Source organism: Juglans microcarpa x Juglans regia, chromosome 3S (assembly GCF_004785595.1).
Source record: "Juglans microcarpa x Juglans regia isolate MS1-56 chromosome 3S, Jm3101_v1.0, whole genome shotgun sequence".
In the NCBI taxonomy this organism is placed as follows: domain Eukaryota; kingdom Viridiplantae; phylum Streptophyta; class Magnoliopsida; order Fagales; family Juglandaceae; genus Juglans; species Juglans microcarpa x Juglans regia.
Window position 1 is genome coordinate 24,136,977 of NC_054599.1, and position 14,085 is coordinate 24,151,061.

The window sequence follows — 14,085 nt, forward strand, 5'->3', positions numbered from 1 at the left end:
AATAAAAAATGAGTTATACTACATATATACAGTCACTTTTGCTTACTTTTTGTGCACTCTACTAATATAATTGATTAAAATAATTATTTTATATTAAAAAATTATGCAATCAATCACATTAATAAAATACATAAAAGAATACGTAAAAATGACTATACATAACATTTTTGATAAAAAATAAATGTCGTTCCATAATTTATTTATTGCCAACAAATTAAGATTGAGTTTAGGTAGTGAGTGATCTCAGATATTCTGTAAATAATAATAAAAACTAATGATATAAAGTAATGACAAATACACAACATTTTATACAACATTTTTAAAACATTGTTATAAAAAATGTTGCAAAGTGTTATGTTTTTATCGTTTTCAATAATAAAACTAGCCTTAAATCACGAAGGCAGGCTGCTGCCAAACACCCACCCTAGTAGATCACTGACAGTGAATTCCGAGAGAGAGAGAGAGAGAGAGAGAGAGATTTGCTTCGCTCTCTATCTAGAAATTCTATTTTTATGTAATTTTGGCGCCTCTGTGACTGCGTAGCTGCTGCTTTCCACGAAGGCCATGGTCACGACCTCTTAGATTCTACCCACCACCAGCACCACCTTCTCTCTCACGTCCCGCTATCGATTCCCCACAATTCCTCTTCCTCTCTCTCATGCTGTATAATATTAACATTTTGTATTCCAATTTCCAAGTCGCTCATCATCGTCCCTCTCTTCTTCCTCTCCAATGGCTTCCCAGCAACAGTTCTCTGCTCTAAAGGTACCCGAAATATAATTCCCCCCCCCCCCCCCCCCACCCCCCCCCCCAAAAAAAAAAAAAAATTGCTTCGACTTCAAAGATGTTTCCGTTCGCTGATCGAAGTATTATTGGCTTTTTGGGTTTTGTAGGGCGCAAAAGTGCTTATGGTTGGGGCAGGTGGTATTGGCTGCGAGCTGCTCAAGACTCTCGCTTTGTCTGGTTTCCAAGACATTCACATCGTCAGTTGTTTATTTTTTCATTATTATTTCTTCGTCTTCTTCTTTCTCATATTTCGAGGAACAATTACGAATGAGCTATTTCGTATTTTCATTTCTGATACTTTTACAGGGGCTTTGTTATTTCGGAGGTGGGGAAGGGTTCTAGTGTTTAATTTATACGGATTAACTTATCAAACAAAATTGATACGGATTAATGGACAAAAAAACCTTAATTTGCTACTTGATTGAAGTTTATGTGTTCGTTGTCGCGGGGCTTAGTACTTGCTTAGGGTTCCTTTGATGCTGTTTATGGGAACTTCTAAGGTAAGGTCTGGGAACTTCCTTTTATTACAAAATCTATGTTTTATAACTATAATTTATACCACAAAATTCTTAATTAACTATCGTTTTTTTATGACTGTACTAATTATTCCTCTTGTAATCAAGGACAAGAAAGGAAAAAATTCCCATGCTACTTACAATCTCTCCCCTTTCATGCTATATCATATTCGATCAAGAATTTTATGGGATCGAGTTTCTGTATATTAATCTTTTTTTTTTCTTCTTTCATTAGTAGTTTGGAAGATGTACTTATCAGAAAATGTTTGGGTAGGTGTGGTAGTTGTGGACAAATGTGGCGAAGTTTGAGATGTTAAACTTCAATAGCAGTTGAACCGACTGATTTATAGTGATGCACATATCCGGGACTAAACTAGTTGTATGACCCCTGACAGTTCATCACAGGATTGTGAAATCTTCTTATTTCAAGTCTTTTAAGATTTTTTTAGACATGGTAGGAATTTGTACGTCACGTACTGTTACTTTGTTGTCTGTGTCATTGCTTGAACCATAGGTGGGTGTTGGGAGGGAGGCAAAGTTGGTTGCTGTTTTAGTTGCTGAGGGTTGTCAGAGATTGTTGCCTCTGTGTTAGTGGTATTAATGACACTAGCAAGGGTAGCTGTGGTACTTGGATCTTAACTTTGGTGTATGTGGTGGTTTCCAGCTACAGGGCTAAGTGGCACTAGTGCATTAATAATAATGAATAGCTTAAGATGGTGATCATAATGAGTTCAGTGTAGATCTTGTTTGTCTTAGTGGTGGGGGTCTTTTTGGAGGTCTTGCCCATGTGTGATCAAGACTTGCTTGAGGATATCTATGAAATTGGTCTGGTGGTGCTATCCCCTTCTCTTGATCATCTATAAGGTGCAAATTTGATTTTGTTGTTGGCTGCCATTGTTTTGCCAGCCTTTGCTGGGATGTATTGGGCTGAAATCAAAGGTTTGTATGTTGAACCTAATTCACCTTGGATGTGATTGTCATGTGGGTCGAAAGGTGTAACACCCCGCTCCCCTAGTTACGAATAAAGTCATTTTTAGAAATTCTCAGGGAAGCCAGAGTGCTACTACTGAACCTGACTTAAATATATATAGATATATTTTTATTCTAAAGGAAGCGCCAAGTATAAAGTTTCCTTATAATAAATAGATTCGTTTTGAATTAAAATATTGAAATCGTAAATGAGAGTGCGCGGAAGCATTTATTAAAATTTCTCAAAATCCGTGCCATAAAAACCCATAACTTAATATCTTTGTACATAATCTAGGCCACTGTCACGCCTTTCTGTACTAAATCCCGTCCTGCAGCTCTAGCTTCATTAATATTTTGACCTGGGGTGGTTTAAAAACATAAAACAAACTAAAATGAGGTGAAGACTTTGTAAGAAACCCATCATAACGTAAACATACTTAATATATGATTTTTCATAAAATATTTCATTTTGAGAACTTAAAATCATGATCATTCATACGTATGCTTACGCCACTCATAACTTGTCTTGAATTATCTGACTTATCATACTTATCTTATTGGCCCATACACTTAACCTTGTGTGCAAGGTTGTGTACCGGCCCCACATCTCGCGGCCGCAAGGGGAGCCCTAGTAGTATTCTAGCATACTATGGTGGACCACGCTTAGGTTCGTGACTTGCATGTCCACCCATAAATTCGCATTGATATCATGCATCTGAATGACCATCTGATTAACTGTTCTGAACTTATCTTACACTTGATCTTATGAAAGCTTACATGTCTTATGCAACATGAGATGTAGAGATGCATGATACATACATAACTATACTATGCGTAATGAAATATGATAAATGATGTGCTTGCAAATATCATGACGTGTGTTACATAAACAATGACTTCTAAAGAACTGGTTTTAATAATAATATATATAACTAGCTAACGTATGCTAATCCTAATTTATGATCAAGCTACTTACCTTGTAGTACTAACCAATATTTCCGACACGTAAATGATCATGTCGTGCAATGGAGTAAAAGGGCCGAGAGAAAACAAACATGCAATATGAGGAAAGTTGTGAAGAAAGAATAAATTGCTCTCTGAACAAAATGAACCGAGATCCCCACGCGCACTTGAGAAGTAGAAAGGGAAAAAAATATAATTTAGTCTCAAAAGCATTTATCAAATGATTCAAATTATGAAAGGCTACTAGATTTTTTTTTTTTTTTTTTTTTTTTTTTTTTTTTCTAGAGGGAATAATTGAAACCTAGTGGTATTCGGTGAGAGAAAAATGAAAGAAAGAGAAATTGCGAGGGAGGCTTAGATCTGGGGCAATTACAAAAGTATAGGAGAGATAGAGAGAGAGCCTTAAGGTAATTCTAGTGAGAGAAAAAAAGGAAAGATAGGGAGAGAACCGAGGCTGTTTTTGGTATGCTGAAGGTAAAAAGAGAGCTGAAAACAAAAAAACCTAGGCTTAAAAAGGTAGGTGCACGTACAGTGCATGAGACTCTATTTATAGGATTTTATCCTATGTGAGTGATGTTATAGGTTGGGTTTAGGAATTTTAAGGTGAAGAGGATTCTAGAATTGTAATCCTAGTGTGTTTGAAATAAAATAAAAAACATATTCTAGTAGTTCATTTAATGTAGGATTGGGAGTGACTGAGATTGTGTAGGAAACTTCAATTAGTGATGATTTTAAATTAAAATAAATTTCTACTAGTCGATCTTTAAATTATAAAAGGAGTCTAACTCGTTCAATAAGTAGTAAATGAGATTTAACCTAGTTATTGAGCCTAATTAAAATTGCTAATCAACCTCAAAAATTTATCGCTCGTGAGCTTTTCCAATATGACCCATTAAATATAATTTAGGCCCAATAAAAATTAACAATATTCCGACTTTAGAATTATTGGGCCGAGTCGTTATAGAAGGGCCCTACCTTGGCGAGGTTTTATGTCAAAAAAAATTATAAATGTGGAGTAGCACTGCTTTTTGCTACATTACCCATCTAATATAACTTAGTGTAGCTATTAGATGAAGAAGTTTGCCCATTCAATATTGTTTCTCCTTCCTCCGGTTGAGATTTAGTTGTTATATTGTAAGCAGCTTTCATGCTGGATAATTTATTAATTTAACCATTCTGATTGGCTGACTAGTGAGCTATTGCTGTGTGCAGTTTCTGAGGTTGTGGCGATAATGTAGGTTTCTTTTATAATATATTTTGGAGTTTCTGTTAACAATTTTGCTGTGCATTTTTTAATATTAACTTGCAGATTGACATGGACACCATAGAAGTGAGCAACCTTAACCGACAATTTCTATTCCGACAGTCACATGTTGGGCAGTCCAAGGCCAAAGTAAGTACATCACCAAAGTCCTGCATCATTTGTCTCGCACTGACACTTCTTTTATATGATCTTCTCATAGAATTTTCAACCAGGTTGCTCGTGAAGCTGTCTTAAAATTTAGGCCTCACATAAAAATTACACCATATCATGCAAATGTCAAGGATCCTGACTTTAATGTGGATTTCTTCAAACAATTTAATGTTGTTCTGAATGGACTTGACAACTTAGATGCAAGGCGACATGTGAATCGCCTATGCTTGGCAGCTGAAGTTCCTTTGGTTGAAAGTGGGACGACTGGCTTCCTTGGACAGGTGATCTACTGTCTTATAAAGGTTTGAAACATATTTTCTGATCTTATACTAAAACAGGTCTGTAATATGGACTTTATTCAATTATGTCTTTGGTGATACTTTTCTGTTTCATCTGTCATTTTATTGGCTGTACGTATATACACACACTCAAAATTCAAAGTGGATCATTAATTCACACAATCCATGGAAGAGGTGGCTCTTGTTTATTCCACTGACGATATTTTAATCAGGGAAACTTACACTTTTTGTCCACATATGTAGCATCTGTTGTGTTCACAAGGAATAGCCTTTTCTATAACAATTGTATGATAATTATTCCATGCAGTTCATTTTTTAGCATACGAGATTGCTGATGCTCCATCTATTATGATCATTTTTTTACTTCATGGGTGCAGGTAACCGTACATGTGAAGGGAAGAACAGAGTGTTATGAGTGTCAGCCAAAACCTGCCCCAAAAACGTATCCTGTCTGTACCATTACCAGTACTCCATCCAAGGTATTTCATGTTTTTAGTCGTTCGCTACTGCTTGGTTTTTGAGTAGCTGCTTTCGTATGTTTGTATTGGAAGATAGGAGCCTCTAGTTGGCAGTAGGATCATTTTGACGGGCAAAATGATGCAGTGGAGAGGCATCCATGGGACCGAGAAAAATATTGTAAAAATGAGTATCTGTTAGGAATGAAACTTCCCTTTACAAAGGACACGAAAGCTTTAACTCGCAGCTCCTAAGTTATTGTGGCTGCCATTTATTTTAGACTTTCAATATATAGTTGTTTGAAAATACATTGTATTCCGATTGAGCAGTTAAACTCAAAAATGCAGAATGTCATGTGCTTTCTACCAGCTTACAGTAATTATGTTCGTAATTAGATGAATGATCATTTGTCACAAGGGTTAAATAACTGATCGCTCGATCATTTGCATGATAAACTTCTTCTCCGTAAGTGCTGGTCTATGACGATTGTTATTTTTTTATTTAAATTTTGCAGTTTGTTCACTGTATTGTATGGGCAAAGGACCTACTTTTCGGAAAGTTATTTGGAGACAAGAATCAGGAGAATGATTTAAATGTGCATTCTAGTGATGTTGCTAGCTCATCAGAACAAGCAGAAGATGTTTTTGAACGTAGAAAAGATGAAGACATTGATCAGTATGGAAGGAGAATATATGATCATGTGTTTGGTTATAATATTGAAGTAGCTTTGTCCAATGAAGAGACATGGAAAAACCGTACCAGACCAAAACCTATCTATAGTAGTTATGTCCCACCCAATGGCCTGGCTCAACAGAATGGAAATTTGGATAAAAACTGTGCAACAGATGATTCATCGTCAGTATCTGCCATGGCATCTCTGGGAATGAAGAATCCACAGGATATATGGAGCCTTGTGGAGAATTCAAGAATCTTTTTGGAGGCTTTCAAACTATTTTTTATGAAGAGGGAGAAGGTTTGACTTGAACCATTGCTGTGTTTGGATAAAGCTCTCAACTACTTGATTTATTTTTCCCATGTCAACAACTGATTTTGTTTTTTGATTTTGTATTCTTCTGTGTGGATAAGCAGGAGATTGGAAACCTGACTTTTGACAAAGATGATCAGTTAGCTGTGGAATTTGTTACTGCTGCAGCAAATATAAGGGCTTCTTCTTTTGGCATCCCTTTGCAGAGCCTTTTTGAAGCTAAAGGTATTGCTGGTAATATTGTACATGCCGTTGCAACAACGAATGCTATTATTGCTGGGTTGACTGTGATAGAGGCAATCAAGGTGCTGCAAAGTGATACAAAAAATTATAGGTGTGCACAGTTTTTGTTCCTTTCTATTTTGTGTGTTTATGTTTAAAATATGTTTTTGCCTTTGGTTTTCTGGATGGATGTGTTATTTGCATGTGGCGGCTTCCTGTCCTCATTTGTTAATGAGCATTTAGGAGCTGAATTCATGGCAGTATATACGGCTTAAAAAAGAGGATGCTTTAACTTTTGCTAACCCCCTGTTGGTAAAAAGAAAAAGAAGATACGTATACATTTATCGTGAGTAAATTCATAGTCTTTCACTAGAATACTTTGGGTCTGGTTGGCTTGCTTTTAAAGCTAGAAGGGAAGGCCCCATTTGCAAAGTTCATTTACTTTTTTATTTGGTCGAATGAGTGGTATATTGTCAATCCCAGGATAATGTAAATGTCGCTGTTGAGATTTTTTTGATTAAGAGCTTATGAGGGACGTGTCAATTTTTTGTATGGAGATTTTTATCACCTTTTACCACGTTATTAATTGGTGAGATACCATTTATGAGTTAATGAATAGCATGAGTAGGTTCCCCCCCCCCCCCCAAAAAAAAAAGAAACCTCCCCAAAAAAAAAGTCTGTATATTTGACTGATTTCCTCTTTGTTATGTAGGATGACATATTGTTTAGAGCATCCAACGAGGAAGATGCTGCTGATGCCAGTGGAACCATTTGAAGCTAACAAATCTTGCTATGTTTGTTCAGAGGTATTTTAGATCTCTCTCCCCTCCCCTAAAATTTAACTATCTTTTAATCATCCACAAGTACAATATGCTCACATTTGGTATGACTGAAAATAGACGCCACTAAAGCTCGAGATCAATACTCGTCATGCAAAGTTGCGTGACTTTGTGGAAAAGATTGTTAAGGCCAAGCTTGGGATGTACTTTCCCCTTATTATGCACGGGTCAGCACTTCTTTATGAAGTTGGTGATGATCTTGATGAAGACATGGTAGCAAATTATGCAGCCAATCTCGAGAAGGTATATATATCTTTTTTATTTATTTATTTATTTATTTATTTTTATCTTCACTTGTCATTTTGTTCTTGATGTGCCCCTTTTTCTCTATTTTTTTCTTTTTAAATTTTGATCTCAGGTGCTGTCTGAGCTTCCTTCTCCAATTACTAGTGGGGTTACTGTCACAGTTGAAGATCTGAAACAGGAACTTACGTGCAATATCAATATCAAGCACAGGTTTTTTTTTTCCTTATTGTATCTGTTGAGCATAAGCTTCCTATCTAACGTGTGAAGTGCCTGTTTAGATTGACAAGTTTCACAACTATAATTTTTTTTTTTGGGGGGGGGGGGTTGGGTGTTGCATGAATTTGGTTCATATATGTAAATTCTGCATGCATTTCTATTTTGGCAGAGAGGAATTTGATGAAGAAAAGGAACCTGATGGAATGCTTCTCTCTGGATGGACTCAAGCTTCAGTGGAGAAGGATGATAACAAGCCTATTGGCAATGGTGGGAGCACATCAAATGCATCAGTGGAGGCTGAAAAGAATGATGAGATGAGAACTGTTTCTTCTGGGAAGAAAAGGAAAGTATGTGAGGTTCCTGGGGCTGCTGCTCAAGATTTTTCGAATACTACTGATGGAACTAGAAATCACAATAAATTGGAAGTGGTCGATGACGAAGACGATTTTCTCATGCTTGATCAGGATCCTGGCATTAACAAGAAGAAAAGATTGCAATAGTACTCGACTTAATTATCAAGGGCGCATCTTACATCCTAATTTTGTACCATTAGGAAGATACGGTGATTCTTTTGGAGCTGATAATGGTTGCTTTAGGTCTCGATATTTAGCCTTTTGCTTGAGTTAGATAGAATTAGTCGTTTCTCTCTATCCCCCTTGTATATGTTAACACAGTAGTAACAATGTGTATTCTTCGTAGCTATATTAACACGGGTTAGAGCTAGCTGTACTGTAGCAATGATGGAGATTGACCTGAAATGAACTCTGGTCATTGAATTAATTAACGACCATAATTCTCAGGAGATATTTGAATCATTCATTTTCAACAGTGTAATTTTCTAATTTTCATGTGCAAGTGATATTTTTCTTTTGAATTCAGAAGGTGCAAGTCATGAACCGGTTGGAGCATCAAGAAGCAATGTAGTTAGCTTGCTAAATTCGTAGCACGGATTCCCAAAATGCTGTTCGTCGGCTGTGGAAGAAGATGCTCATCCATGGTTATGAGAATCAAACTTCAGAATTGGCCTTGTTTTCTTTGAAAATTAATGCACGGTGGCTGGCTTCCTTCCAACACCTTGACAGTAGTCCTCTCCTGCTGAAAGTCAAAACATCTATTAATTTAAGAAAAATGTTCTATCCTATCCCTCATTCTGCTATATATCCATGTTGACATGGAATTGCCCATCAACTTTTGAAAAGCAAAAGTTGATCTAATGTTCAATAAATGGGACCAATCAACAAAGATAAAAGATATTTACAACTGTTGCATAATCGTTTTGAAAAAAATAAATAAAATATGAGGCTCACATAAAAAAAATTAATTTTTTAATAGTACACCTCACTCTTTTTTAAAGTGATTACGTTGCGTTTACGCATTTCACGGTTGTATGTAAAATTACTCATCAACAAAATGTGATGGAAATGAGACGGAGGTGCAACATGATATTGCATATTATATATGTTGAGCCATACCAACAGGCTCGTACGTACCAACTTCCAACCAAATCATCTTCAGTAAGAAAAAGAAAAATAACAATGCAAACCTGCTTCTGTGGAAGATTTGTCCTGAATGCATCCATGTCAAAGGTCCTCATGATCATGTTGCCAGTATCTTTCTCCATGTTGGCTTTAAAGAAAGAACAGAGCAATAGAGAGAAAAAGTTGGTGGATGTAATAACGTTCAGAAAGGTAGCTCTGGGGATAAGAGCACACACGTAATCATGGGTAGGAGTTGCATTTGGGGTTCGAAAAATGTGGGCTGGTTTTGGAGACTAAAAATAGAAGCCACAGCTTTTAATTGGTTCGTGTTAGAGATGGAGACATCATGACCACATTCTTATCGACACTCCCTCTGGTTCATTCAACAGCAGCCCCTACCTTTAATTTTTTTGTACAAAGCATCTCACTTTATCCCCTGAAAATTGACCTTTTTTCCCTTGTCATGCCTCAAAACTTTGCACACAAAATCGTGGTGGAGAGAATTAAAGATGATTTTCCTTTATTCCAATGCCTATGGTCATATGTTTACGTTTCCCAATTTGGGTTAGACAAATTGCCTGATTTATCCCTTTAATGAATTGATCCAAAATGGGTTATTTGATGCTAATGTTTGCCATAGACAATCTGCACTTGTTTTCTCAGTACCATTCCGTAACAGGAACACTTCAATATTTTTTTTTTATATAATTTTGGACAGCTACAAAAAGATTATACAAAAGTAAACCTATAAACTGACGTAACTTCATGTGATATGTTAGATATACTCTAAAATAAAAGTAATTTTATAATTTGACGTACCATATCAAGTTATGTCAGTTTGTGAGTTTACTTTTATATAATCTGTTTCTGACTAAAGCATTCTCCACTATGATAATACTATACAGATTTTCTATTTATTTTTTCGTTGATCTATAATTGAAACTTTTGGGACCAAAACTTTTGAATGTCTTTTTTTTTTCTACGCGTATCCACTGAGAGGGATAACTCAATATTTTTGCAAAAGAGCGAGAATCAGTTTTAATTGCCTAATTGGGTTCAAAATCCTTCAATAATTTGGGAACTGTTTGATTCACATTAACAAATCAAGAACTTGATGTTTAACGCAAGAAAAACACTTGTTCAAGCAATTAAACACTGTGAATATGAAAGCAAACCTTTAGATTGACTGAAGAAACTGATGGAAATTTCTGGTCGTACGTCCATTATCGTAACAAGAAATAAAAAACCAATTTACACGCAATAATAATATTAAAAAAAAAGAATCACTATCCTTTGAACTTTTTTTACAAATTCAATCTCTAACTTGCATGGTACAAAAAAAACATGATGCTCTAATATATAATATTGATAATGTATAAGATTACTAGGAGAGCATCTGTGCATGCATGCATCCTTTCCTATACTGAATACATGAATCATATGGTATTTGGAAACTCAAAAGCCAGGTGGATGAACAATCATTTCATTGAGCATTGCAGATCATTTTCAGGAGAGAAGCGTGCGCACAGAGCGGATCAGAACAGCATTGAAATTCCATGCACCAGATGCTTAAACTTGTACTGATATAGACCAGCACTCAATGTTTCAATGATCATCATCTACCATTGAGATTAGCAAACTGGGAAAACATTGTTGTTCCTGAATGCTCATTCATGGCCTGAGCTTGGGCTGGACTCTCATGCTCTTCCGGATTAGTGACTAGAAGGCTATCAGAGTTGGAAGCAGTGGTGGATGATGTCACAACAGCAGGAGAGGTGGAAACAATGGCAGAGGAATTGCTTTTGCTTTTATCATCTTCAGCATTTCCTTGCGAAAAAGTCTCTTGAAGCTGCAGAGCGAACTCCAAGTTCCAAAGCACATCTCCCATTGTCGGCCTGTCCACCCCATATTCAGCCAAGCACTTCTCTGAAGCCTCGGCAAACTTCTTCATGGATTCAGGATTAATGGAACCAACGAGTAAGGGGTCAATGATCTTGTCAATCAAGCCTTTTCTCTTCCATTGCATAGCCCAGTCAGCCAAGTTAACTTGCTCCCTAGGGAGCGCTGGGTTAATGGCGGGCCTTGCGCAGAGCACCTCAAGCAAAACCACCCCGAATGAGTACACGTCTGATTTATCTGTCAATTGTTGCCTCCTGAAGTACTCAGGATCCAAGTACCCGAAGCTTCCTTTCACTGCAGTACTCACATGACCTTGCCCCATTGGAGTATCCTTTGAGAGCCCAAAATCGGCAACCTTGGCGGTGAAGTTTTCATCCAGCAAAATGTTAGTGGTCTTAACATCACGGTGAATAATGCCCTGTGCAGTGCCAGTGTGAAGGTAGTGAAGCCCTCGAGCCGCGCCTATACAGATCTCCAGCCTCTGCTTCCATGACAATGGGGGCAAATCCTTGCCGTACAAATGATCCCTGAAAGGACCATTGGACATGTACTCGTAAACCAATATCATTTCCGAGTTTTCGTCGCAGTATCCGATCAGGGAGACCAAATGTCTGTGTCGTAGCTTCGACAACATTTGAATCTCTGTCTGGAACTCTGTAATGCCCTGTTCCGACTGAGGGTTCCCTCGCTTGACTGCCACTTTTGTCCCATCGTCGATCTCCCCGAGATACACATTTCCAAATCCACCAACGCCAATTACTGCATTGGAATCGAAATTCTTGGTTGCCTCCTGCAATTCCGTGAATGAGAAGTACCGGCCTAATCCCATAGTTGAGGAGTAAAAGTTGCTCTTGTGAGACCCCAAAGAGTTCTTGCTTGTCATGAAGCTCGTGTCACTAGCATGAAGAGGGAGCAACCATGAAGAGAAGCTGTTTCTCTTCTGCCAGTCCGGAGGCCTCTTGTGCCATTTCATTACCATTGCACCAAGACCAATGAAGGCTCCGAACATCATCGCAAACCCGACTGCAGCAACCTTACTGCGGTTGCTCCCGTCAGCAGCCATGCTTCCATCAACTCCGAATTCTCCGTCAAGACTGTTCACCGAACTGCTGATTTTCAAGATCTCTAGACCGTTCAAAATGGCGTTCAAATCACCGGAACCCAATTTAGAAGGACCAATTTGGACAGTTAGTCCGTTAGACATCAAGGAAGCATTAACCACAATATCCTTATAGTAAGCCATTGCCAAACCATTCAAGTTGTGTGACAAATCCAAATCAGATATCGCCATTTCCCCATTAATGTAGACGTCGAAATAGAGGTTATTGAGCGCTTTGCTCACGATGTCACAAAAATGAAGCCGAATTAGGTACCCAAAACCCGGGTCTGCCTCAAAGTTCCATGTCACGTTGAAATTAGGCTGACCGACCTTGGCATCAGCCATTTCAACAGCGGAAGCATACATCGTTTGTGGCCCGATCAAGGGCGTCACTCCCTCGGGGTACTTGACTATGGTGGTCGAAACGGAGACGCTCTTTGCCAGGTTTCTGGACTTAAGGTACGACTCATCGGGCTGCCAAGTCCTCCCGAGAGTATCGTTTCCGGAGGTGATGAGGGGTCCTCCCATATTAAGCCGGTACATGGTTTGGTAAGCGTATGTGGATAGCCCCGAAACTTCGCCGACAGGCGAAAGCTCGTTGGCGACATCGGTGATCAGCTCATCGGGTGCCGCAACCACCTCAATGGCGTTAATGAAAGCAGCGGAATTCTTCATGGGCACGAACTTGATCGATAAATGTGGCTCGGTCAAGTTGAGAAGGAACTCCTTGAGGACGTGTTTTGAGCTGTTGTTCATATTAAAGCTGTGGAGAAGCACGTATTTATCGGTGCTGACCGAGAACGTGGCAGTCCTGAGGTCGAATTGGTCGTTTTGAAAGGGATAGAAATGGAGGCGAACCCAATGCCAGCCGGGCCGAGACAAGGGGAAGGAGTAAATGGCTTCTTGGACAAAGATTCTTGCCGATAAGTAAATGGGCGAAGGAACATCGGCCTTCTCCACTGAAACCTTGATTTCATCCTTGGCTTCTAAGAATTGCTTGGATTGCTCTTCGGTTCTGAACACTCTTCCATCAGGAAGGGAGGCTAATTTATCGGCGCCGGAGTCAATGAGGAAGTTGTCCTGGGGAACGAAGGGAGCGAAGGCTGAAAAGGCGGTGGTAGAGGCGGTAAAAAAGGCGTAGATAAGGACCAGGAGAGTAGCCATCGACGATGGAAAAGGTGATGGAAAGGAGGATAGAAAGAGATTGGATGTGGGCAAGTTTCTTGGTTTCTTTCCTATGATCTCCATCCCTCCTGGGTGAGGAGGTGAGCAGAATGCATGGAGAAGAAACTAACAAATTGGTCTTGAAAAAGAGTCTGTTTTGGTATCTTTGTAATGGGTTTTTCCTACACGTTCTGTTACTGTTTTTCTTGGATAGAATTGGAGGGAAAGAGATGATTTTTACTGTGGACATGATTCTTTTGTTGGGTTTGGCTCCATTTTTGGAAACTACCAACTAACTAACGGTCATAAAAAAATCCCAAAATTTGAAAAGGTCAAGCACCATTCCTATCCTTTCTCTGTCTCTCTCATTAATCCATCCAAATCTTTGCAGTCGAAGGGCGGAGGCCTTTCATGCATGCATTTTAGGACAAATAGCCAAGTGCTGATGATCTAGACGTGCCATGCATTCCTAATCTCTGCCAACACAGTTCAACCTAGCTCAACTTCTATAAAATGTTCGAGTTCTCCTCTAACT

General features: G+C 38.4%; 2 protein-coding genes across 3 annotated transcripts; one reads left to right on the forward strand and one right to left on the reverse strand.

Moving 5' to 3' along the window:
• Positions 1-404: 404 nt before the first annotated feature.
• On the forward strand, positions 405-8,752 carry LOC121258465 (SUMO-activating enzyme subunit 2-like). 2 transcript variants are annotated; one of them, XM_041159974.1, is made up of 12 exons: positions 405-765; positions 894-983; positions 4,543-4,626; positions 4,710-4,949; positions 5,324-5,425; positions 5,917-6,375; positions 6,492-6,721; positions 7,322-7,415; positions 7,509-7,691; positions 7,807-7,904; positions 8,080-8,141; positions 8,196-8,752. In XM_041159974.1, the coding sequence occupies exons 1-12, from the start codon at positions 733-735 to the stop codon at positions 8,408-8,410; spliced, it is 1,890 nt and encodes a 629-aa protein (XP_041015908.1). In that variant the 5' UTR covers positions 405-732; the 3' UTR covers positions 8,411-8,752. The 2 variants fall into 2 exon arrangements, with proteins under 2 accessions (XP_041015908.1, XP_041015907.1); XM_041159973.1 differs by having other exon boundaries at positions 4,710-4,928; positions 8,080-8,752.
• Positions 8,753-10,617: 1,865 nt separating this feature from the next.
• On the reverse strand, positions 10,618-13,777 carry LOC121258464 (probable receptor-like protein kinase At2g21480). Its single transcript, XM_041159972.1, has one exon. It carries the CDS (start codon positions 13,632-13,634, stop codon positions 11,004-11,006), a length of 2,631 nt encoding a protein of 876 aa, XP_041015906.1. The 5' UTR covers positions 13,635-13,777; the 3' UTR covers positions 10,618-11,003.
• Between the last annotated feature and the right edge of the window lie 308 nt (positions 13,778-14,085).

Coding starts and splice junctions, on each gene's coding strand:
- LOC121258465 (XM_041159973.1), top strand. CDS start 733: ATGGCTTCCCAGCAACAGTTCTCTGCTCTAAAG. Junction 984..4,542: donor GTTTCCAAGACATTCACATC/GTCAGTTGTTTA, acceptor ATTAACTTGCAG/ATTGACATGGACACCATAGA. Junction 7,416..7,508: donor CTTGCTATGTTTGTTCAGAG/GTATTTTAGATC, acceptor GACTGAAAATAG/ACGCCACTAAAGCTCGAGAT.
- LOC121258464 (XM_041159972.1), bottom strand. CDS start 13,634: ATGGAGATCATAGGAAAGAAACCAAGAAACTTGCCCACATCCAATCTC.